The sequence below is a fragment of the Battus philenor genome, unplaced genomic scaffold, assembly GCF_028537555.1.
Source record: "Battus philenor isolate CCGP_79_NKW_IND1 unplaced genomic scaffold, ilBatPhil1.0.hap1 SCAF_3, whole genome shotgun sequence".
NCBI lineage: Eukaryota > Metazoa > Arthropoda > Insecta > Lepidoptera > Papilionidae > Battus > Battus philenor.
In genome coordinates this window covers 16,082,105-16,109,122 of record NW_027181693.1, presented here as the reverse complement: position 1 = coordinate 16,109,122, position 27,018 = coordinate 16,082,105, and the positions used below count along the sequence as shown (strand labels likewise).

Below are 27,018 nucleotides of genomic sequence, written 5' to 3'. Positions count from 1 at the left end.
CAGTGTGGTGGTATGGCACACGGAGGACGCTGCTGCCAATCCTTTATAAACATGTTTGTGCAGTGACAATCTTATATAATGAATGCGCAAAGTGTAAATTATGTAAAGATCCCGGGAATTGAATCCGCGACCTGCGATCGCAATTATGTTTATTGTGTTATTAAGACATTCTTACGCTTGCCATTAATAAATATGTTTAATATTTAACGACAAAGTCAATAAAATTTATATCATATGCATATTATACAATGATTTTATTTATTTAAAACAATGTCTTCGCATTTACTTGAAAAGTACGTGTAATTTCAAAACTGTTTACATTACACTTATTAAGGTGTATATATAGTTCTTAATTATTTTTGTAACTAATTTAAAATACTTTGTGCGTCTAAAAGTTTGCCGACCCTTACGATATAGTATCGTAAACATACAATACATATATATAGTACAATAATCAAGCATATATATTGTAAACAATAAATTCGGTTTTCAATATAAGATGTAAATCCTAATAATAAGGGAACAAATTGACTCTTCTTTGACACATTTCTCGAATTAGCCTCTATCAGTCAGAGGTGATTTGTAAACAATTATGTTTACATATGACTTATGTCACAAATTCAAGTGTCTTATAATTAAAATAATATATCCAAATTTCACAAGATTGCGTGTTGGATTATTTCAAATATTTTTTGTATACAATGATTTTCTATTATGTTTACATGACATATGTATATAATATGATTATGGGAGAATGTACTGTTACTTATTTAAAATTATAATTACATTGAAATTAACAACTCGAGTCTTTAAATATAGTTTCGTCGTTTCCTGCAAAGCATGTGCTTCTCCCAAAATTATCTATAGCGGGATATGCCATAACAGCTAGATTTTGCAGGCAGGTTGGCAATTTAATTAAAAATGTCAGTAGGATTACATACAACTTCTGTATATACCAACTGCCTTATTGCTATATAAGAATATTTAATATTTATTTAATTAAATTAGGACTCGCATAAGTGTTATGTAAACAACTATTTAGTTATTTGTAAATTAATGATTTGAATTAAAATTCTCCGAGGCGATATGTAAATACTTTTAGTCTGTATGTAAACAGCTCTAATGTAATATTTATGATTGTATAATTTGAATTAGGACTCTTAGAGGCAGTATGTAAACATTAAACTGCTTGAATATTCAGTGTAAATATCCGCTTCGTGGAAATTGTATATACTTAATATTATTTGGACTTTTTAATACATTGACTTACATTTACGCTTGGGGCATCTTGCATTGACTGCACTGTTCCATTCCATCGCTGAACTCTTCGATTTGAAGCGTCATCTCGAAGAAGTTGAACTTTTCATGCACCAGCCTCGTGGCTTGCTCTAGCACCTTTTGAGGACTAATACCGCTACCTGTATAGTGTACAGTTCATCATCTTAAATTCATATAAGAATTAATTGTTTTACTAATAAATCATGGATATTTTCAAAGTGAACACTAAAAAAAAATTAGTTTTCTTCGAGCGGTCATCGTCGCTATCTTTTAGGGCAGTGATTCTCAAAGTGGTCTATATCAACCCCTAGGGGTCTGTGACAACCTGCAAGGGGTCTACGTTAGCGAAAAGAAATTTGGGGGTCCATGAAATGAAAATGGGGGTCCACGATAGTGATCCCAATGGCTACACTGATAGTACCTATTTACTTACATCATACTAAATATCAAAACATTTGCATTATTTATAAAAGTACCTATGAAGTAAAAAATATTGACTTATTGCTTATGTTATTTTATTTATAGTTTATTTAATGTTACGTATATTTTACATAACAGATACAAAATTTTATTGGAGTAGTTTTAATTTAAATTCAATTAATAAATGTATAAATTAACATGTGTTTTTACTTTAAGTTTTTAATACTAAACTTCACTACAGTTAGAAATTTCCAGGAAATCAATATCAGGTACGTAGGGGGTCTAACCAACACGGAAAAACATGGCAAGGGGTCTACGACATAAAAAAGTTTGGGGAACTCTGTTTTAGGATATGTTCCTTGCTGTGGGCGCCCATCGGCTGAAAAGAATAATTGTGTTGATTGTATATATATGCTTACGTATGGCGAGATGGGCTGAGAGCGCGGTCTTGTCGAGAGAAAGCGCCCACATACGAAGGTTGTGAATGCGGACCACGCCCGGCAGTGACAGGAAAGTATTGGCGACTTCCTGAAATGAAAATATTAAGTTTATTGTTACGTACTGTGGGTTCTGACTCGAAGTGAAACACCACTGGTTCGCAAGGAGTCCTTTATTCACAAATCAGATGGTCACCCTACTTTAACACAGAGTATACTTTCACTTAGTCCAAACTACGCTTCCAAATCGCTCAATAAATCTCTGTCCAAACAAATTGCCAGATAAGCAGTTTTAATAGAAATCTATAAGAGAGGCCTATATCCAGGCAAGGACGCCACCAGAAAAAATAGATGCAATGAATATTTACAACCTCATAATAATTTTACAAATCTAAATTAGACAACATGTAAAAAAAAACCCTGAGTTTGTTGACAGCTCTTTACGGGTCAATGTACGTTTGAAATCCAAGAGAGAGATAGCGACATCTCCCTCTTGGACGACGATGAAGCATTACATTTCTTAGGTTCTGTAAGGAAGTGGTGAAGGAGACCATTGATAGAAACAAACTTAGGTCTTCTAGAATCAAGTAAAAAGCTTGATTAAAATAAAAGAAAATTTTAAAATCTTATAAAAAGGCTAGTTTAAGTATAGTTGTTATTGAATAAAAATATAAAAAGATATACACAGATAAACATATACACACACAATATATATATATATATATATATATATATATATATATATATATATATATATATATATATAAATATATATATATAAATATATATATGCGAAGGACAAAAAAGTTGTACTAAATGTAGTAATGTCATAATTGGTAAACGGAGTGTTAGATGATTTCCGAACGACGGCTGTATGAAAGAGATGGATGAATGCTGAGGTATCATTTAGACCCACCGTCGCGTGTACATATATATATATATATATATATATATATATACATGTATGAACCAATTGTCGTCAGGAAAGTAGAAAATAGACGAATTGTAAAGTCCCCACACATGGCAGACGGAACAAGACGTCTTCAAAAATGAAGGTGATTGTAAAAAACAGGTTGCCAGTATAAGGCAGCTCAATGCTATCTGAATTTCATTTTTTTTAATTAAATTGGAATCTTCTAGCATTATAACTTACAAAAGTGGTCGCTATAAAAGATTCTACGAGAATCGAGGATATGCCAACCAGTAGCCAAGATCCAGGGTAGCTATTTTAATAATTTCTAGACCGATCGCTTAGAAAATTCTAGAATATTGGTTTACAGCTGTATACTATACCTGGAAGTCGACGCCCCTTGGCGATCCCTCCATAAGCACTAGCAGCGTGTCCTTGATGATGTTGAAAGTGGTGATCAGAACCAAGACAGAGAACAGGAACGTGCAGATAGGGTCCACGAGGTTCCACTCCGGCTAAAACAAAATATACACGCGTTAATTTTTATATAACATATCTTTGATCAAAATGTAAGGTGAAGTTTATAAAATTTAAATTGTTTATTTATTCTTCCAAATCAATTTCATTACCTTTTTAATCCATGTCTGATAACACGCACTATAGCCAACGCTTATTTCAGCCCTCGAAGCGGTCGGAATAGTCTTTTTCCACTATAGCCTACAAAACCTTCGACGGCGTCCACGCATTGGTCTTTTGAGTTTGCTGAATAGCCGGAAGTAGCACGGAGCCAAAACAGGGGAATACGGTGGTCGCGGAACGGTATGAGTCGAGTTTTTGGCAAAAAAGGTAGTGGAAAACCAATGCAGCATGACATCGACCAATAAATACTTGACGTGTTTGACACAAAACATCTTTCAAAATGGTAAATGTGATATATAGGCAGCACTATCAACCTAGGAAAAAACAATTACCTGCCTTCCTGAAGCAGGAGAGTTTTAAATAACAATTTCACCATACCTTTTGATCACAGTAGTATGTTACGTAACTAGATCTATAGTGCTCCCGGTGGACCTCCAGGGGTCCACTAGAGACTTGACGGGGGTCTACTTAAAATGGTCCTTAATTCGTAAGCGAGGGGTCAAAAATAATTATCTGCTTTTGATCATGAAGAACTGAAACGTTATTTGGTAGTTGTATTTTGAAGAATATGGTAGAAACATAGCTGGTGGAGATCCACTAGAACCTGCAAAATTTTTGATAGGTGTCTATCATGAAAAATAGTACCTTAAAGTATATGACGAGAGCGGCCACCAACACTCCGAAACTCTGCAAGAAGTCACCCAGCACGTGTATGAAGGCGGCGCGTACGTTGATGTTCTCTGCATGTGAATGCGCATGCGCAGCGTGGGAAGATGAACTCTCCGCGTCCGAATCCGTGGCCCGCTCCTGTAATATGAACTCGATAACACTCACATGTTGAATTACAGAGTTATTCCTACTAAGAAAGTCTATTTCACAGTGACCAGTTGAAGGCATATCTATAATGCAACGGCTAATACTACAAAGCTTAAATCTTCCCCAAAAGATCGTCTTGATGACTAGATGCGCTTTTCGCAGCAGCGACTTCCTGCGATCCTAACTATGTCATGGGTGCATGAATAGGGGGGAGGGAGCTACTCCGCGTGTATCGGGTCATGAGAACTTTCGAGAACCTTCTGGACCTAACGGCAATCGATTACACGATGTACTCTGCTTACTGCCACTTCAGACGATCCTTCGAGTTACATTCGTGACCGTTTCCTGTGTAAAGCGTCTACTTTGCGCTTTGGAATGAAATCCCACTCGGCATTAGATATTCAGCAAATCGTGATACATTCAAAAAGAAAGGTCGAGACCTTTTTGCGGAATATATATATAAATATACATATATATATATATATATATATGTGCATGTATATATATATATATATATATATATATATATATAAATACACACATGTGTGTGTGTAATTTATGTATGTGTAACATCCTTCTAGTTTAGTATAATCATTACGAGAAAAATGATGCGTAATTTAGCTGCAAATTTTTCGATCACAAAATCTATTTTTTTTTTCTGTTGAGATGTGACTGGTCAATAGCTTCAGACTGTACAAACTGAGTAAAGAAAAAGACCAATATTTAGCCACTTCCGCACATGCATTATTTATCGTGCAACAAAGTGCACCACCCGCCAGCCCGCTGATAAATGCGTATGCGGCAAACAATGCGAAATTGCCACCGTTAAATCACTCAACACGTGTTTCACCCCTCCACGGGGCATCTTAAGTAGTTATGTTGCACGAGAGTCTTTGACTCTGTGTTTGGCACTAACGGCTAGGGGGCAGTTGTGTGATTCGCATTGTCCCACGTTGAGATCGATAGTGGTCAATAAATTACAATAAGAATAAATATCTCCTCACTCTGTTGTTGAGGACTGGATTGTTCCCACCGTGAGAGTGGCCGTGCCCACCGCCGCCGTGGCTGTGACCATGCTGGTGAAGAGTGAGACCCATCCTGTAAAAATTGACATATCAGGTTTATTCATTGTAATCATTTATATTACATGAAATCCTTTACAGTGTCCAATTGTAGATATCGTGAGAAGAATCATGACTCAAATTTAAAATTAGAATCAAATTGAACTTCTCCATAATGGCATCTGCGCCATGATCTGCAAAGAACCCACAACAAACTGAACTTATTATTTTCTCTTCAGTCACTTTTAAAAGGATTGTATGTGAGACCTGCTGACCTTCGTGCTGTGTGGCCTGGACGTGGACATTTTTCACCACATTCGTATTTTAAATAGGCATGTTCGTGGACTTACAAAGTGTGCTAGTACGTACAGAAACATTCTTACATTCGAGCCGCATTCTACAGCCAGTTCATAAATAACATGTTGTATGTGATATGCTATATGCTATATACTACACGCTTTATACTATACGCTATATACTACACGCTTTATGCTATACGCTATATACTACACGGTGTATGCTATACCCTGTATGCTATAGGCCATATGCTTTGCGCTATGTGCTATACGCTATATACTACATGCTGTATGCTCTACCCTGTATGCTATACGCTATATACTACACGCTGTACGCTATACCCTGTATGCTATAGGCTATATGCTATATACAACACGCTGTATGCTATACGCTATATACTACACGGTGTATGCTATACCCTGTATGCTATAGGCTATATGCTATATACTACACGCTTTATGCTATACGCTATACTACACGGTGTATGCTATACCCTGTATGCTATAGGCCATATGCTTTGCACTATGTGCTATACGCTATATACTACATGCTGTATGCTCTACCCTGTATGCTATACGCTATATACTACACGCTGTATGCTATACCCTGTATGCTATAGGCTATATGCTATATACAACACGCTGTACGCTATACCCTGTATGCTATAGGCTATATGCTATATACAACACGCTGTATGCTATACGCTATATACTACACGGTGTATGCTATACCCTGTATGCTATAGGCTATATGCTATATACTACACGCTTTATGCTATACGCTATACTACACGGTGTATGCTATACCCTGTATGCTATAGGCCATATGCTTTGCGCTATGTGCTATACGCTATATACTACATGCTGTATGCTCTACCCTGTATGCTATACGCTATATACTACACGCTGTATGCTATACCCTGTATGCTATAGGCTATATGCTATATACAACACGCTGTATGCTATACGCTATATACTACACGGTGTATGCTATACCCTGTATGCTATAGACTATATACTACACGTTAATCCTATCCGCTATATACTACATGCTGTATGCTCTACCCTGTGTGCTTTACGCTATATGCAACACGCTGTATGCTGGACCTTGTATTCTATATGCTTTACGCTATATCCTACACGCTGTATGCTATACCCTGTATGCTATAGGCTATATGCTATATACTACACGCTGTATGCTATACGCTATATACTACACGGTGTATGCTATACCCCGTATGCTATAATAGGCTATATGCTATATACTACACGCTAATGCTATAAGCTATATACTACATGCTGTATGCTCTACCTTGTATGCTATAAGCTTTACGCTATATGCAATATGCTACATGCTATACGAGTACATTGTGTTAATACAGTTGTAAAACAATTGATACCCAAGCTCCATTCAAAAATCCTTTGCAAAATAATTTTTTTGATCACAAGTTTCTTTTTAAAGAACTTGTTAAATTTATTACTGTTCAATTGTTATTGTGCATTTAATTCTGCTATTTTGGATTTATTTATGGCAACATTATTTTAAGTGGTTTTAAGGATCATTAATTTGGCTACCACCTCCTCGGCTCTAACAGCCAACGGTTGCACTTCAGATGTGCAATTCTTCGAACAACGTTCATTGGCCTCTCAAAACTATTTAAATCTGTTACGATTTGACATTTGACACTCACACTAGATTGACGGCAACTCCGATGGCGGAGGTGATAAGCATGACGGTGGCGTCGATCTCAAATGTATTGGTGATGACACGCTGCACGGCCATGTACACCAGCACGCCCGTCACCACCCAGATCAGCAGCACCGACGTCAGAGCACCGATCACCTCCGCACGGTACCATCCGAACGGCATCCTGTTAAACAATCAAATGAATCTTATATTTTTAGGACAGGAAAAAATATATATGTTGGGGTATGTATATATATAATATTAAATAGTGTATTATATTATTGGCATGAGGATTTCAAAAATTTAGACATATATTGTAAGAAAATAGCTTTCAGTAAAGTTAATCATAGTTGTAAGAACTATAATTCTGTTCTATATATGTATATGTGTGTCTGCAAGCATGTGCGAATGTTGATACATATGTCTGGTACTTCATCCATGTGTATACTTCATATATGTGTATGATACTCTATACATGTGCATGATACTTCATACATGTGTATGATACTTGATACATGTTTATAATACTTCATACATGTATATGTTACTTCATACATGTGTATGATACTTCATACATGTGTATGATACTTCATACATGTGTAAAATACTTCATACATGTTTATAATGCTTCACACATGTATATGTTACATCATACATGTGTATGTTACTTCATGTGTATGAAGTGCATTTAAACCTGGAAAAGAGGTCTGAGTATAGTACTATGCACAATTTTGTTCGAGTCGTTTGCTTTCAAATATACATTGTGCAAATAACTATGTATGAAAGGAGTCATATATACCTCAGTAGGTGTTTTACATCTACTGAATATTATATGTGTATTGATTATACATTGTATATATAGGGGAGATGTAATAGTGTGTAAAATTAATTGAACAAGGACATTTTCTTTTCAGACGATCTCTCGCAGGTATGAAAAGCAAATCACTGGCAAGTCATGGCAACAAATTGTAATGTGATTTGTTTTAGTAGATTCCTCACCGTCTAGTCGCTGGTCGGCTGGCCACCCAAAGCGAGAACAGGGAGATCATGAAGCTGGCAAAGTCTGTGAGCAGATGCGCTGCGTCTGTTGCTATCGCTAGACTGTTGGAGATGTATCCACCTGGAAATAAGTGATTCGATTTTTAAAATATTTAGGAGTCCTGGACAATAGGTGTAGAGAGATCCCCATCATAATAGAAATAAAAGACTGTGATTTAAACTGTATGGCTCTTCCGTACGAAAAACCATTTATATTTACCATCAGAGATACCACAGTCGCGCGAAACATAAATTTACGTCTTGTTGCACTTTAGTCTTCAAAGTTCGTGAGATGTTAACAAGGCGATCATTTTGGAGACGGGCAGAACTTGAAGGTTCAAGTGGCAGCTACAAATATATTTTTTTACTTATGTATTACCATTACAACAGATTAAATTAACAAAATTCATCCATTTAACAACTCAGCTGCCGAACGGTGAGGGGACGGTCGTCCAACCAACTTTTATGAGTCACTTCGGCGCTGGCATCTAGCGAAGAAACATTCAGACATGTCTGCACTGCGCTTGAAGGTTCAAACTTCGTTGTCGAATTATTGTATTTTTTTTTATTTTGGCTGCAATAGGTGTACGAGAAAGGGTCCGCCATGCGCCAAAAATTGAGAGACGACACTGGTAATGAGAATTCCTTTCGCAGTGCCGGTCTCACTCCGGCGCGTGATATTAATAATTTCTTATTTTTTTATTTTAATTATCTTATACATGCAAATGGTACTTAATATATAAGATTTGAATCCTTTTTAACCAAATACACAACAAAAATGAAGTTGGCTTCAGACTGACTATATTGAAGACACTGACAGTGAAGCTGTTAGTTTTTACACTTACAACCATTCTTATATATAGATTGGTAAATCCAAACACAATGTTCTGTCCCTTTCATTTGCTAACAAAAGTGCGATTGAAAGAGCGCTATATTAATTGTCCGAATATCGTTTTTAACTTCAGAATTGCGAATAAAAACCAACAGTGTGCGTGATCCACAATGTGACGGGCCGGAGAAAGACGCTATAGATCGCTACCAATAGGTCTTATAAGAAATGTATGAGAAGATCTATGTCCAGTGGACGTCATGCGGATGGGATGATATCAACAATTTCCATTGCTTTACGACGTATACATTCTACATAGCACTGGTAGGCCAAGTGGTAGATGAATGATATTTGCGATCGATAATCGCGGGTTCGATTCACACTTGCAATAACCCTTTTCTTGATAATGTATCTGTAGAGATACATCAGAATTAAAAAAAAATAGTGGCATCAATTTTGAACGCAAATTAATTATTTGTATGTGAATGTTTAGGCAATTTTTTAATTTTCGAACGCTTGTTCAGTTTTTTCTGTTGGCATCCTTGGGTCTTAAAAGTCAAGTGGTATGAATATTAACGTAATATTAAAAAAAATCTGCCAAGTTAAGGGTTAATTATACATGATAACCACTGCTCATAAACAAGTTTCTAGAAGATCGGTAACCTGCGTGCCCACGCCTGACAACTGTGGCGGTTATGGTATGTCTACCCAAAAGATATCTTTGGTAGCCCTTGATAACGATAATTTAGTTAGAAACGTGGCGACGGACAGAAAGCGATATATGAACAGAATAAAATCAAATATATAGATTTGGAAGATGTTGTGAAGAAAGGTGGAAGAAACGTGATGAATAAAATACTAAAAAATAAGTAAGATACAAAATGAAGTGTTTAATTACCAATGATCTCTCCTATCATAAATATGACGCAGAGTATGCTGGCAATGATGAGTTTTCTCCTCGCGCGTTTGTCGATGTCCTCGTTCCTCGATCGATGACAGTGTTCTGTAAATAAAGATAATTTTGTATTTCAAAACACTGGACTTAAATTAACATCCCGTAAGATATTGCTTTTGAGAGCGACAACTCTTCAAACGTTGTGCTGTGTGCACTGAATAAGAAAAGGACCAATATTTTGCCACATCCGCACATGCAGTGGTAAGTAACAGGAAGTATAAGTGATTTAACGGTTGCGATTGTGTAATACGCATTGTTAGCCGCATACGCATTTATCAGCGGGCTGGCGGGCGGTGCACTTTGTTGCACGACTACCACTGCATGTGCGGAAGTGGCTAAATATTGGTCCTTTTCTTACTTAGGGTGGACTTCCGCAAGGTAATATATATATATATATATATATATATATATATATATATATTACCTTTTAAATATATATATATATATATATATATATATATTACCTTTTAAATATATATATATATATATATATATATATATATATGTCTAAAAATTATTATTATTTATTAGGTAAGTTATTATTAGGTATTTATAAAAATGAAGACACTATTATTATATGAAAACGATAGATTTATACATAATATTATTGTATATATAATTGAACCAACGGAACAATAGCTAGAATGTGAAAGGCAGATGCTTTAGCATTTGCACAGCCCTGACATTCGTGAGGCGTCATTATAACCACGATACGATGTATGCACCGATAAATTTAATAAACACGATAAATGTTGTAACTGACAATGGTAATGTTAATAAATACATTTAAAAAAACTTTTAAGTTAAACGGTTTTTTGACATAATCATCGTGTTTTACTAGTGTAGCCCTTTCATTTGATACCGATATTGAGGGGGTTAAGGAAAAATACGTAATCCGCCATTTTGTATCGGCGGCCATCTTAGATTTATAATGTTATTGATTTTATTATATTGTATTGTCATCTAAATTAAATGTGTGTACCAAATTTCAGATCAATCTGACAACGGGAAGGTGCTTAAATTTCAATTTCTAATTTTGACCCAAATAAACAAATTCCGTACGGGTCGAACTAAATAAAACCGTTTAAAAACGTACACTTTGACGTGTACCAATGGTGGGATCTCCTGTTCGAACTTCTCATGATCAAATAGGTATAGGTATACTAGCTGATCCCGCAAACGTTGTTTTGCAAAAAAATTAAAGTTTTTAATTAACAAATGTAAGGTAAGGGTTGATCGTAGAGGGGTGAAAATTAAGGTTTGTATGTATTTTTGTATGCTGTATCATAATAAAATAAAAACCAAAAAAATTGTCTAAAAAATTAAAAACAAAATTTAGGGGTGGACCACCCTTATCACTTAGGGGTATGGAAAATAGATAGTAGCCGATTTTCAGACATACTGAATACTCATGTAAAATTTGGTAAAAATCGGTCAAGCCGTTTCGGAGGAGTTCAAGTTCGAACACCGTGACACGAGAATTTTATATATTAGAAGATATCGTTCCCTATACTAGCCCACTGCAAGGCATCGACTTCCACTAGAGATCACGGTAATGACCAGTCTTACACTGTTCTCATCCAGCCACTTCCCATGATCTTTATTGTTTCATTAGTCCACCTAGTAGATGGTGGAATGGAGATGAACTGCCATTTCAGACAATAGCAATTCGGTGACAAGTTTTTATTTGGATCTCATTTTACCGGAGTAAACACTTTTAAACGATCTTTTGGTGTATAAGACGTACATCAGATGTTTTCTCTTACGTGCGATCATTTCTCTCTTCAATCTTTTTTCATTTGATACAGTCTGATCTTTCTCTCTACAGTGTTGTATATAATAAATTATCATGTCCTACTTTTTTGCTGGTGTACCTAAATAAATAAACTCATGATTCGATTCATAAGCGAAGCTCTGAACATAACCCTTTCCATTGTTCTCTGAATGACCTTGAGCTTTTTTGAGAGGCACGAAGCTGCCACGTCTTACTATATCATCATGAAGTTATTCATTATTTCTAAAACCATTATTTTTGGGTAAGATATACGTTGTCAGCTGTACATTCACCCGTTTAAAACTTTTACACCGAGAACCAAACACTAACTTCATTGTTCTCTGGGTGCCTAATTATATGCCTCCCCTAAAATAGACAATTTACTAATTTTGAACAACAACAAATACATATGACATCTATAATGTAACTATAGATATGTTAATACAATATGTAAAGGACGACAAATTAAAATGATTTAAACTAGTTGGTAACAGAACTAATTATATCTAATAGGTTCAGGCGTTACTTTGCGGAAGTCCATTCTAAGTGAGAAAAGGACTAATATATAGCTACTTCCGCAATGTAGCAGTAGTCGTGCGATTAAGTGCACCACTCGACAGTCCGCTGATAAATGCACGTGCGGCAAACAATGCGATTTACACAACTACCACTGTTAATTCACTCAACACGTGTTTCACTCCACGGGGCATCCTCAGGAGTATTGTTACACCGATTAGTGCCAAACAGAGTCAAACAGTTAGTTTTTTTTTTTATTAATTCTAATTTGTATCGCTACTGTTTATTTTTTACAATACTTGTTTTTCGCTTAAACTAAACGCAGACAGTTGACAGAGGGTTGCCGCTGTTTGATACGGATTTTTCTTCTCCCAGCTGCGAGGCACGACAGCGTTTTATAATTTTTTACAATTTTTCTTACACAATTTACTCTTATGGGTAAATGCAGCTAAAATTTATATATATATTAACAATACAATTTGGAATACTCAATTATATATTAGTTGGTACATTATTTTATTTCAAGTCGCTGCCCAAGCGCTACAGACCGTTAAATGCCTTGAGATTTAGTACAATGTGCCGGGTCAACTCATCAAAAGATTCTGCTGTCAAACATTTAGTAGAACTAATTATACTGACTTTCTACTTCTGTGATGCTGCCGTTGTGCTGGTCGCCATGGTCCGGATCGCTGGTCTCTATGACGGCGCAGCAGCCGGTGGATGGGTTGCCATGCACACAGAAGATGACGCGCCTTCCTCTAGCAGGGCTGTCTGTGCCGTATGTCGCCTTTCCATCCTTGTAACTGTTGAAAGAAATGATAATTTGATATTGTAGGAAATTAATAAAAAACTGTAAATGTATTAGTACAAGGTATGGACAGTCTGGCGTAAAAATCAGGGACGAGTCAATAGCCTCCCTGATAAGCGAAAAAGAGACCAAAAATTCATTCATCACCCTCTGTAAAAAAATTATAAATAATGCTATAGAAAGAAATAAAAAGTAGATATTTCAAATAAATAGATAATAAAGACAAAATAAGGCAAAATAATATATAATATTGTGATATTAAATAATTATAGTATCTAAGTAATAAAAATGTGATATAAAATAACAATAAAATGTAAAAATAAATGAGAAATGAATGAAAGGTGATACAGAGCAAAAGGGAAAGACAGTAGAATTGTGGAATGAAAGAATAGACCGAAAGACAATGTGAAGTATGAAATAAGAGAAAGAAAATAATAAAAATTCTGTGAAAAATTAAATAAATTTGCCCAAAAAGTCCCTGTCCCACAAAAGATAGGGGGTACGAGAGGCCCCCAATAGCGGGGGTCACTAAAAAGAAAAAAAAAGTATGGACAGTATAAACATAAAAAGCTAAAGTTTTTATGCTACATCTTACAGTACTATCAAAAAGAAGTCGATAAATAAATCCATATCAGTCAAATGTTTGTACCATCAATCATGAAAAACCCATATTTATAATTGCTCGATTATAAATCACTTGGGTCCTTGGAGAAGCATCAACATTCGCGCATTTAAATATAAATGTCGATTATCAAAAAGTAATTTGTTTTTACATAACAATTTTTTTTTTATATTTAAATTACGAATTGAATTTCCATAGCTAAGACAAGATTGTGTTGGATCAGCTAGTACATTAGTAAATCTAAGCATAAACTTTTTTAAACGGTTTTATTTAGTTCGACCCGTACGGAATTTGTTTGTTTATTTATTTGGGTCAAAATTAGAAATAGAAATTTAAGCACCTTCCCGTTGTCAGATTGATCTGAAATTTGGTTCACACATTTAATTTAGATGACAATACAATATAATAAAATCAATAACATTATAAATCAAAGATGGCCGCCGATACAAAATGGCGGATTACGTATTTTTCCTTAACCCCATCAATATGGGTATCAAATGAAAGGGCTACATTAGTAAAACACGATGATTATGTCAAAATTTAAAATTCAAGATGGACGCCGTTCCAATATGGCGGACTAGGTACATATTTTTCCACAACCACCATAATATGGGTATCAAAAAACCGTTTAATTTAAAAGTTTTTTAAATGTATTTATTTAAATAGACACCCACTGCAAGGCATATGCCTTCACCAGATATCTATGAGGGGATATGCCATAAATACGCTTGGCAGACGAGTTGGCGTGTGACTATTGCCGTGTGATATTATTTCACGTAGAGGACGCCGATCATCATCAATAAACTTGTTTATGAAAATAAATGATTCTATAAGTGTGAATTATATATTGTACTCCAGGAATCAAACTAGCTACTAAGACTCAGTACACTACCGCTGAGCTATCACTTTCTTCCTTCAGTCATTTTGTTCGATTATTTTCGTAATGTTGGAACTTCTAATAAAAAAATTACAACTAGATAACTTGAATTCAAAATGCGTAAACAAACTTTATTGTATTCTGACATATCATTGGGTGCGTAAAATAAAAAAATCCGAATTACATTACATATGTTCCTTTTTAAAAAGTATCAACTTCCATAAATCCTTACACGATTTTTAAAAACAATTTGTTCGAAATTTGAAAATGACATTGCAATGTTCTTATTTCAGTTACAATGCTGTATTTGCGCAGTTTAAATTAAATCACGCACGCGATGCTGTACGCGGAAGAGATCGCATTGTGCGAAATTGATCGTCCGATGAAACGCTTCCATGATTTCTGTATTTTCGTAAGGTTGTCACCACTGATATGTAAAGGCGGGAAAGATAAACATGTAAAACAGAATATAAAATAACAATGCAAGATTTTTTTAATCTGTTTCGTAACTTTTAAACCGCGATTAACGTTGACTTTAATCATTAATCAAGAAATTAGATGAAATTGAAATTTGATCTATTTCTACAATTACAGTACTAGCCGAGTTCGGTTGTATCGGAATGCTGAGCGGGTATTTTTTTTATTCTCGTTCCCCTATCTTTAGGAAGGACAGGGTCGTTAATCGTCTTAACAATTTTTTTTTCACTGTCCTTTTTATTTTCATTCTATACTATCTTCACATAATTTATCGTTCCATTCTTTCTTTCCACAATTCATTCAATCTTTCTCTTCCGTTCTAATTCTCATTAATACATCGCTTTCTCATTTCCGTATTTTACAATTTTGTTTACATTATTTCACATTTTTATTAACAGTTCTTTACTTACTATATAACACTGTTTTACTTATTTATTTTGGTAACATGTTTAATTATTACTTTACAAAAACCTGAGAAACGATTCCCTACTTTTGGCATCTTCTAACATAGAGGCGTTAGATGGAATCAGGCGTTATTTTGCGGAAGTCCATCCTAAGTAAGAAAAGGACATCTTCCGCACATGCAGTCGTAGTCGTGCTACAAAGTCATGACTTTGTATTTGGCACTAATCAGTGTAACATAACTCCTGAAGATGCCCCGTGGGGGGGGGGGGTGAAACACGTGTTGAGTGATTTAGCGGTGGTAGTTGTGTGATTCGCATTGTTCGTCGCATACGCATTTATCATAGAGGCGATGTTTTCCTTATTCATTTTTACGCTCAACCGGCATTCGGAGTCGACCCGGAGTCCTCCGAATGCAGAGCTAAGCGGGTGTTATCGACGAGTGACCGCCCAAGAAGAGATCCCCTCGTGGGGGTGTTGAAATATCACTCTATGTATCGTTCACGGATCCGACAAAAAAGTAATACGAAGTGGCTTGAGCCGAGGCTCCTCGGGACCCTTCACAACTGCCATCTCATCTCCGCGATAACTGCAAATGCCATTTGGGTAGCAGTGAAAATTGATACAAAACAATATGACTCCTTGAACAACTGCGTACTTACCAATGAAGCATATTTTGAAAAGGCTATTAAATTAACTTAAACCTTTCCACTCCAATGTCGAGTGTCACTCGACACTGATTTTGTTCCACAAGCTTCACTGTCGAGTGATACTAGACATGGTATAATACTTCTTTTTGTGGTAAATTAAAAAAGAAACATGCTATTTTTGCAAAACATGTGAGACAAAACCTTCGCTTCATCCTGGGATTTGTTTCGAAAAATACCATACCAAAAGGGATTATAAAGATTAAAATTATGAATTATAATATAGTATCATGTAATTACTCATAAAATAAAGTTTATTAAATAAAAAAAAAATCGTTTTTTTTTTACGAAATTCATAAAAAACACTAAAAGTTAAAAAACGTAATTTTAGCATGGAGCTGGTGGAATAAAAACAAAAACAGCCTTGAGTGGAAAGGGAACCTTTCTATAAATAAACATAATGACAACCCTTAGCTTAGTTTGCTTTCAAGTACTCGTAATTGACTAAACAACTAAATCACTGTACTTACACTTAATACGCGGAACAATAATGGTGAAATGAAATTGGTTCAATTGAGAACTAAACAAAAATATATTTAGTGCTCTTTCAAGTGGTATTTCGATTGTTTTAGACCATTAATACACGCTGCAAGGCATAGGTATCCCCAAAGATATCTATGGTGGGATATACCAATTGCCACGCTTGGCAGGCGGTTTGGCCTAACCTAACCTAACCTAACCCAACCTCTGTTAAATTGTAAGTCATGGCAATTCTATACTTAATGCACAAAGTGTGAATTACCTTATATCAATATGTACTAATAAGAGTTACTTACATAGTTTAAATTGTAATATCTATACAGGATGATTATTTATAGGTGTAAATGTATACCTCATTTTCTGTCAATTAATATATGGAATATCGTATCCAAAATCAATTGTTTCCGAAATAATATATAACGTAATGATAATATTGTAAGAAAATGCGTTTTCAAATTTCGGATTACTACATATTATCATATTAACACTAACTATATAATTATTGGGTCCTACTAGAACGTATGAAATATGGTAGTTAGGAAGGAAATACAATTATTTTTTTATAATTAAACAAAATGGTACGTTGATCATTCCTTTTACAAACGCAAATAATAAAAATTTTTGATCCATAGCTCATTATATAGTTTAAATTTTCAATGCAAAATATCAAAATGGGTCATTTGACCCGTAATGGTATATTTAGTGTTAAAATTAATAATTGGTTACTATCTATCCCTGCAAGCTTTGTACTGGCAGAAGTTACACATATTTTAAAGTGATTACTTTATATAGGGTGATTGGAAATTGGTGGAAAAGCTATAAAACTTTTTGCACACAAATATGCTATAAATTCACACCTTTAAAACTTTGACACCTGTTAAACACCCTGTATAATTCACCTGTTGAAATTGAAACACGCTATGTTTTTACAATTTAATTTACACAACCGTAGTTTAATCTTTTTTAATCGACCTCTGCCACCTATAAGGCTTCATATACACATTGCCTATTGCCCGAATAGTAAAAAAAAACATTTTTTTACTGGCAGTTCGCAAGTGAAACTTAAGATAGAATAAAAAAAAAAGTTGTCAGAGTACATTCTCCGTGTCATATTTGGAACGACTGTTTTTTTTTTAATACCACCGTGATTCATGCCAAGGATTCCGTTAGAAGGCACACACAATGCTCGGAGCGTTTAAAATAATCTAGTCGCTAAGATTCAATGCAACATATTACCATAAATTACCGCTTACACAGAGGTCATTGACATCAAAAAAGTTTATAAACTTCTATAAGAACTAAATACGGTAATCGAGGCTTGAGAGTTCGTTGAAACGTTTTTTTTTATTCTAATTTTAAAAGATGCCTTATTTACTGACTCTTTACATCCAGGAAAAACAAATTAAAAATTATTCCTCACATCAGCCTGCCTCCACTAAAGTACTCTACGATATCTGGTCTTCGACTCAGCGACTTCCGAACGACGTTAATTATACTAACAGTCCATCTAGAGGATAGCCTTCTCACGCCACTTCAACCGCCACGTTGCCATTCTATAACCTAGGTCCTAGGCGATGAATGAATGGCAACCAGAAAGAGAAAGATAGATCGAACTGTGATATGAAAGAATGGAATGATCGACTATGTGAAGAATGACAGCTGAGAATAAAAATAAAAGACTGAAAAATTAGAAAAGATAATAAACAACCCTGTCCCAAACCAGATAGGGGTGGAAGCAGAGGTCCCCAATAACGGGGCCCAAAAAAACCTAGATGCTCCTACTGCCACTTTAGAAAAGCAAATTCTTCGAGCTACATCGGTAATTTTGTTACGTCTGCAGTTCTCATTTCTGATTAGACCTCGCTGCGTAACTCTGAGCATAGCCCTCTCCATCAACTAGAGCCATCTTGAAGGTCAAACGTAAGCAACCACGTCTAGAACCCATATGTCATCACCGGCAACACGCTCTGGTCAAAGTGTGAAAATTACAATTGTATCTCTTCTTTATTTATTATTAAATGCTACACCCGAGATCCCCGTCTTGGAAATATTTTTAAACAGGTTGTACAACGTTTTAAAAGTTCGATCTCAACGGGACATCTTAAGAGAGAGTTGTTACATGCCTTCGTTCGGAGTGGTTGATCCTGGTGCTGAGATCAGAGAGGACCTTCGCTGGGTACATCGGCATCAAAAGCTAAAGCCTTCTGTGATCGGAGCGCAGAGATACGCATCATAACGGCTCTACGGAGAATGGTGTTCTCATTCCATAAACATGGCTTTTGGTATCACGAATGTTAATGGTGGGGGCACTAAACACCTACTAGCTTTCGTCTCAGGCCGGTTGACGTGGTATCGAACCATCATGATAGCACCACGAGGGTATAGCGGACAGTCCCACTACGTCCTGTCCACGGCGGCAACCTTTGTATAGTGGTTCAACAATAAATTAGGATTTTCCCAATCGCATCCGTTTATTTCATTTCACCACCACAAAGGTTTCAGTGGTAGCGTGAATAAAGCATACCCCGAAACAGTCTATCCATAACACAGCACGAAGCAACTATAGATGTTTTTATGGCGACACCGGAGTACCCAATAAAGCGCAGAAGTCGACCATCCAGAAGGTTTTAGTGGGCAGGAAATAAAGAACATTGAACATTCAGATTTCCCTTTCAAAATAAAAAAAAATAACTTTTCGACATGACCTCGCAAAACTTTTCCTGTTACCAACAATTACACTACAACACTAACTAGTGTAAGCAAACCTAAGATCTTTTTAGAGATTTGTAAAAACATTTTACAATCCCATTACAAGATATATAAACTCTACAATATCGGTATTAGAGACGAGAGTATAAAAATCGATATATTTAACGCTAATCATATAATGCTATGTGGAAAAAACAATCTATTTTTATTCTATAACCTTTTACGTTTCATGTTAATCAAAGATATATATATATTTAAAACATAAAATTGATTTATTTAACATTGGAACTTTTAATAAAACTCTTATTGATCATCATTTCTTTTTAAATCTGTTTTATTTGACTGCTCCGCAAGGTGTTATGGTTGTGTAGAAGGAGCAGGAAGAAACTCCACAACAACACATGTTTTAAGTTTAACAATACACGTTTATACACATACACTCTATTAGATACTCGTATATCCTAAATGAAATCAAAATAATCAAGCGACATCACTGCCTAGCAACAATTGTCATTTAAATATTAGTTTATTGAATAATAAGCCATTTACTTTTAATGGTAGTCCAAAAATGTTTGAATGTGTTCTATATTCAAATAATCTATTTGGGTGATATAATTCTTCGAGGATTACCCTCACAAATAAATTAGATAACACTGTTCAAACTTCAAACCAATCTATTATTACACTTTATCGTATTCATATTTAGTTTTTACACTACGGACTTCAATTTCTTTGTTTCAGTTTTAATCGATCGCATTAAGTGTACTCGAGTCCGCACTTAACGGTCGAGTGGTTGAGCAAAGTGCTTTCGTATTTTTAAATCACTTTGTTTTTATACTGAATTATTTATGTTACGTCACTTAAAATATTTCAAGTGAATTGTTTGGATACATGCGTTCTTCAGTTAACACGTGTCGTATACTTTAAAAAATAATTTAAAATTATTTGCTCCGTGATACTTCGTACATTAATCTATAGGATGAATACTGCTGGGTATAGGATAGGCCTTATCGTCATATACACCAATACCTCGCTATGCGTCGTTTCGTTTTGCATTTTCTTTGAAGTTGCGTCGCTGCTTAATTAGTACTAATTTTCACTGTGCATCGTTAGATTTTCGAGGTTGCGTTGTTTTGGTTTCGAGTCTTCATTTTTTTTTAATTTTCTTTTTTTTTCTATAAGATGGCAACACTTCTGTTTCTAATTGCGCCATGCCATCAAAACTCGGGGATTCCTTTTCTAACTAATAATCAACGCAATTTTAATACAGTTTTATTTTCACTTTGTTTTGCTAATTTTACGAATTCAGTTTCAATTACGTAGTGTGTTGTGCTCTTTTTAAAAGAGAATAATAAATTTGTATCAATTTTTACGTGTTGTTTCTGGTTACAAAAAAGATAAACATTATTCCAATTTATTTATTGGTAGAGGAGTTATATCATTTTTGTTTTTAAATGTTTACTTTGTTCAATTTTCCTTTTAAAATTTAGTATTTTCGTGACCCTGGAACCTATCTTCGATCTTTACATGGTTTGCTATAGAAAATCCTAATTCGCTTTGGGGCGTTTCAATTTGCTTCGTGTTTTTTTGGAACATAACCACGACGCAAAGTGAGGTATTGGTGTTTATTCAAAAGACCGATTCGAAGTGGCTCATATGTTTCTTAGACGACCTTGAATGCGACCACGACTCTCTTGTCACAGTGGTCGTGATCATTCCCTGGTCGGCTCTGGTGCCTACACTGCTCTTCCTATACGTCGCCATGTTGCTCAGTGTTTGACGGAGTGAGAGCATTCATTTACAGACTTATTAGTGTTTTGATGATGTCCTTCCATCACGTTGAAGAGCATCAACGAGATCGCTTGCCTTCCATCACCAAACGTTCCATTGAATCCTCATTAGGGGTGACATGTCCAAAGGACTTGAAGATTCATATTTATAATAACAATAACCTCTCTTTGATGTTAAGTTCTTTGAAGAACGAAACATTGGTTCGTAGTGCCACCCACTGGATTCTGAGCATCCGTCTTCAACACATCTCCAGAACGTAAATTTTATGACGATCCAGAACCCACAGCGTCCAGGTCTCAGGTCCTTTCAGATCTTTGTGAAACAGTAGAGGAGAACATCTCCGATTCCACGCAGCCTCCAGTGTTGGCAAATAAATTCATAAAATATATTTCAAAATGACGATCACTTTATTTATTAAATGTGAAATGAATATTGTAATCGATAAATATAGCAGCTGTTAAAATATTAAAACAAATTCGCAAACTCTATACTGTCAAGCATGCGAACTTCATAGCGAACTGTAATGTGCAAATATTAAGTGTTAAATTCACACGACTACATTTTAACGAATTTCATATTTATAATAAACAATATTTTCACCTTCGTTATCAACAACCTTTTGCCATCTAGTATATAAAATCAATATCGGAGCGGTAAAAATAAATCCGTTTTTCTGTAAAATATATCGGCAGAAACGACATTACTTTCCGGTTCCCCTTATAATATAAGCTTCTGTACTTGTACAAACTATTAAGAAACTAATATAGACATGAAGTTTGAAGTCTTTCTCAAGTTACAGTAATGTGTTAAAATAAAATAAAAATATATTTAAAAATTAATTACCCTTTATCTGTTATTGGCCTATCATTGATTTTTAGAAATGGTTTAACATACATTAATTGGCAGTAAATAAGCTAGATATACATCCCTTAAACACAATCAACCTGTATAAACATATCTCTGCCTCAATGTCGAACTTTTTTTTTTATCTTCTACAGGCGAAGCATTTGACCTCTGTCTCGCCTGATGTTAAATCATGACAAAATCTATGAACATGCTTGCCTAAAAGATACCTATTCACTTTATATTGAAGACATCTAAGTTATAATTGGAAACAATGACACCGTTCGTTCGACTTCTTTTGTATATATATATAACTAGCTGATCCCGCAAACGTTGTTTTGCAAAAAAATTAAAGTTTTTAATTTACAAATGTAAGATAAGGGTTGATCGTAGAGAGGTGAAAATTTAGGTTTGTATGTATTTTTGTATGCTGTATCATAATAAAATAAAAACCAAAAAAATTGTCTAAAAAATAAAATTTAGGGGTGGACCACCCTTATCACTTAGGGGTATGGAAAATAGATAGTAGCCGATTCTCAGACATACTGAATACGCATGTAAAATTTGGTAAAAATCGGTCAAGCCGTTTCGGAGGAGTTCAAGTTCGAACACCGTGACACGAGAATTTTATATATTAGAATAATATACTCACTACATTTGGCTTATGTTGCGTCTAGTACGTAGCTATTCACTGTTACCGTCGCTTGTAACCAAACGATTGACCGCCCAGACGCCGGGGTGACGGGTGTAAAGTGCCACTTAATTACATCGAGTTTTATCTTGTTTTATCTGTGCTTTTGAATGCAGACCAAATAGAGATGACAAAGTTATCGCTTACATCATCTTTTATACTAATTACATCATCTTAGCCATAGTCCACAGCTGGACATAGGCCTCAACCGGTTTATGACGAAACGATAAGGGAAAACGATAATTCAGCCTTTATTTTTTTCTGTTTTTTTATCAATTTAATTTACTTACATGGAATGACTCACAATTACAATGCAATTAAAAAAAATTATCATTTAAAGTTTGTATTTACACCCAATCAACAATTACACACCAGCATTCTGTTTTTAAACGGTTTTATTTAGTTCGACCCGTACGGAATTTGTTTATTTGGGTCAAAATTACAAATTGAAATTTAAGCACCTTCCCGTTGTCAGATTGATCTGAAATTTGGTACACATTTTTAATTTAGATGACAATACAATATAATAAAATCAATAACATTATAAATCTAAGATGGCCGCCGATACTAAATGGCGGATTACATATTTTTCCTTAACCCCTTCAATATGGGTATCAAATGAAAGGGCTACACTAGTAAAACACGATGATTATGTCAAAATTTAAAATTCAAGATGGACGCCGTTCCAAAATGGCGGACTAGGTACATATTTTTCCACAACCACCACAATATGGGTATGAAAAACCGTTTAACTTAACAGTTTTTAAATATCATAACATCGAAATATTCAAATCGGTCTAATTGTAACCCAACCCCCTATCATACTAGACGCAAATTTTACAAATTTTTCATATTATCATTCTTCAATATGTCGCGTGAAAATCTATAGACAATCGCCTAGTTAATAAAACAGGCATCAGTTCATTACTTTGAATCTGCATCTCAACGTATTGATTGTATGTGCAGTCAACTACAATACATTCAAATCCGGTACATTCAAACGCCGTAACGTCTTCACAAGCCACGTACACTGCACACTGTCATCACCATTCGATAACCAACCGGTCTCCTCTGAAACGAGTTCGGATCGTATATCATAACTCCTGATCATACCATATAGAAGCATCGCTGAAGTTTCTTCTGCCACCCATCAGCAAAACCCTTTCCGAAATTCTAGTAAATATAGTCAAGTAATAGCAATCGACCAAGATGAGGTTCAACGTTATTAAACGCCTTAGTGTCAGAATGGAAAGCTGGTACATCGACGAGTGACAGCCTAAGTCAAACTCTCCTTGTGGAGGCCGTTCACTCCATATCTGCTGAAGCCATTTAAAAGCTTGCATGGTTCCAAGCTGATGCCCTCGGGAGCCATCGCCTTTAAAAGAAGTCTAGGCCGCCTGAACCCGTGGAATATACAAATGTTACATAAAATATTATGCCAGCCATAATTATAAGGTAATGTAGCGAAATAATCACAGTTGTCAAAATGCTTTTGCTTATCTGTCAATGCATCGGTCTACGCATGCGCAAAGTCTAAGTACGCGCGGCGTATGATTTGTAAGCGGTTGTCAAAACCGCGTCTCACGCCGAAAAATATTATGAAAAATAAAAATGGCGAACGGCGTCAAGTGACATATGTGTTGTTGTTTGTGAATTTGTATTAAATCTTTAGTGTATGATGAAATATGGAATTAAAAACTATCTTATATCAATTTTGAAACAATGTTTAATATGTACAAATGAGTGGTAAAAGTTATATATAAGAATTATTTCATTGGTTTGACAAATAATTTATTACGGCGTTGGTGTATCTGAAGTTGTACGCGGATGACTTTTAAAATAAACTGTCTATCTTTCATCCAAGCGTTTTAATTTTTGTGCTCCAGCTCATTAGGTGTTGTCTCTAACATTGCATACCTAACCTGTTAAACTACAACACAGTATAACTAAATAAATCAATCAAAAGTGTAAAATTTATCACCTATTCCTACAAATATCTTCTTCTCGTATGTCCACTCTTGTCTGAGTGTGTCGTGGTCACACCCTGGTCGGTCCTAGTGGCTTTACTGCTCACGTCAAGCGTTTTCATATAGCTCGGTGTTTGGCGGAACGAGAGCATTCATTTATATATGTATATCTTACATCTATATAAAAATGCAACCCCTTTTAGACACAAAATTTCCTTCTACTTTATAGAAGATTCATATGGCAAAAGAAAAAAAAAATGTAAAATATAAAAACTAGACTTTTTGCGCATTTGACAGTTCGCAAGAACTTCGCGCGTTTGACAGTTCACTCGTTTGAAATTTCTTCGTTATCTGTACACATATAGTATTATGTAATTAGTACAATATGTACTGAATGCAATCGAATGATACCGCGTGACATGTTATTAGAATAAGATGTATTACTCAATAAATACTATGTCACGTGATATGTTTTCATTTATATAACGTACAGGATAAATCAATTTAATTTTATTATCATTTATACTGTCATTATTTAATATTAAATGACATAATAATGGAATATTTCTCACAGAAATTAATGTTCGGATATTTGTGAAACAAATATACGAATCAATGCGTGTATCCGAACGTATTACAGTCGACATATTAGTATATTAATAATTATAACTAAATGCTGGCACTAAGACGAATTGTTTAAAAATATTGACATTTATTAAATGTAATAATTCATTAAATAACAATACTTATTGAAATTTCTAATATAGAAAATAGTGGTACAAATACCTGTTTTATTCATTTGACAAACATATCAGCTATTATGCAGCTGACGCGTGTTTGTGATACTAGTCAAAAAAACGTCTCTTTTAATAACCTATAAAAATTTTCTTTATAGGATTCATTACCATAATTTTTAAGTTGTAAATCAATGCGTGTATCCAAATGTGTTATTAAAGACATACTAGATAAAATATTTGTTAAAAATAATACTGATATTTTACACCAATATAGATAGATTTCAATTAGACAATAATAATTTCTTTTAAAATATTTTTAAACGAAATAAGACGCATATTTGTAAAAAAAAAATTCAAATAAATCAACATGCGTATCCGAACGTGTTCTTGTTGACATTATAAATTAATAATTTATTTAAAATTATCATTGACTTATTTACAATTATAAAAATAGTCATTAATTATAATTTATTATACAATAAATTCTAATTAAACGACCACAAATCGGAAGACGTGGTGTGGTCTCTCTACCAGGGGGACAACGGACTTAGTGACCCTCACTGAATGCAGGCAAGGCACGACCAGACATTGTGGCGATATTTTGGGAGAGGCCTGTCTTGAAGTGGGCGTCCATCGGTGGACAAGATGGTGATAATACAATAACATTTATCCGCTATTTTTCAACAATTATTTTTTTTTACAATTCATCAGTATTAGTCATGCAGAATTAAAGCCATTTAAAAAACACAATTTAAAAGCGAGTATCCGAACGCATTCCTGTAAACCGGATAATCACTATCTTATCTTGTAGTAAGCAACATAACACATGTGACGGCTACAAGTTTTTAATTGCACTGTATTTTACATTAAAGTGATCAATTTAAAAACACGTGGTAAATGTTATGCCCAACCTATAGAAACATTGTAGCACATCAGTATGTGAATGCGATCTGCTATATATAATGACAAACATATAGAATGATTGGTTATAGGTACATAGATCATTTTTGTTTCATAAATGATAAATAGCGTAATATATATATTTATATATATAATCATTACGATTATATACAGGGTGATTGATGTCTTCTCTTGTCTCTGCAGCTCAGTACCGGATCAGTGCGAAATGGTTTATATATATATATATATATATATATATATATATATATATATATAGCAAGCAGAGTCCTTTTCATAGTTTGCATTGTAACATATTGAAATTAACTATTGTTTACTATCCATACGGAATTC

At 34.7% G+C, this 27,018-nt stretch overlaps 1 protein-coding gene across 1 annotated transcript in view; it reads right to left on the bottom strand.

Annotated features, from left to right (window-relative positions):
• Positions 1–900: 900 nt before the first annotated feature.
• Positions 901–27,018, bottom strand: part of LOC137926515 (proton-coupled zinc antiporter SLC30A2-like) — a 47,808-nt gene continuing 21,690 nt past the window's right edge. Inside the window, exons 2-10 of the mRNA XM_068770133.1 lie at positions 13,296–13,459; positions 10,310–10,414; positions 8,544–8,664; positions 7,549–7,728; positions 5,505–5,598; positions 4,330–4,491; positions 3,429–3,560; positions 2,118–2,226; positions 901–1,418 (exon numbers count right to left, since the gene is read on the bottom strand). Coding sequence (XP_068626234.1) covers positions 1,273–1,418; positions 2,118–2,226; positions 3,429–3,560; positions 4,330–4,491; positions 5,505–5,598; positions 7,549–7,728; positions 8,544–8,664; positions 10,310–10,414; positions 13,296–13,459 — 1,213 coding nt within the window. The 3' untranslated portion in view covers positions 901–1,272. The remainder of the gene's footprint in view (positions 1,419–2,117; positions 2,227–3,428; positions 3,561–4,329; positions 4,492–5,504; positions 5,599–7,548; positions 7,729–8,543; positions 8,665–10,309; positions 10,415–13,295; positions 13,460–27,018) is intronic.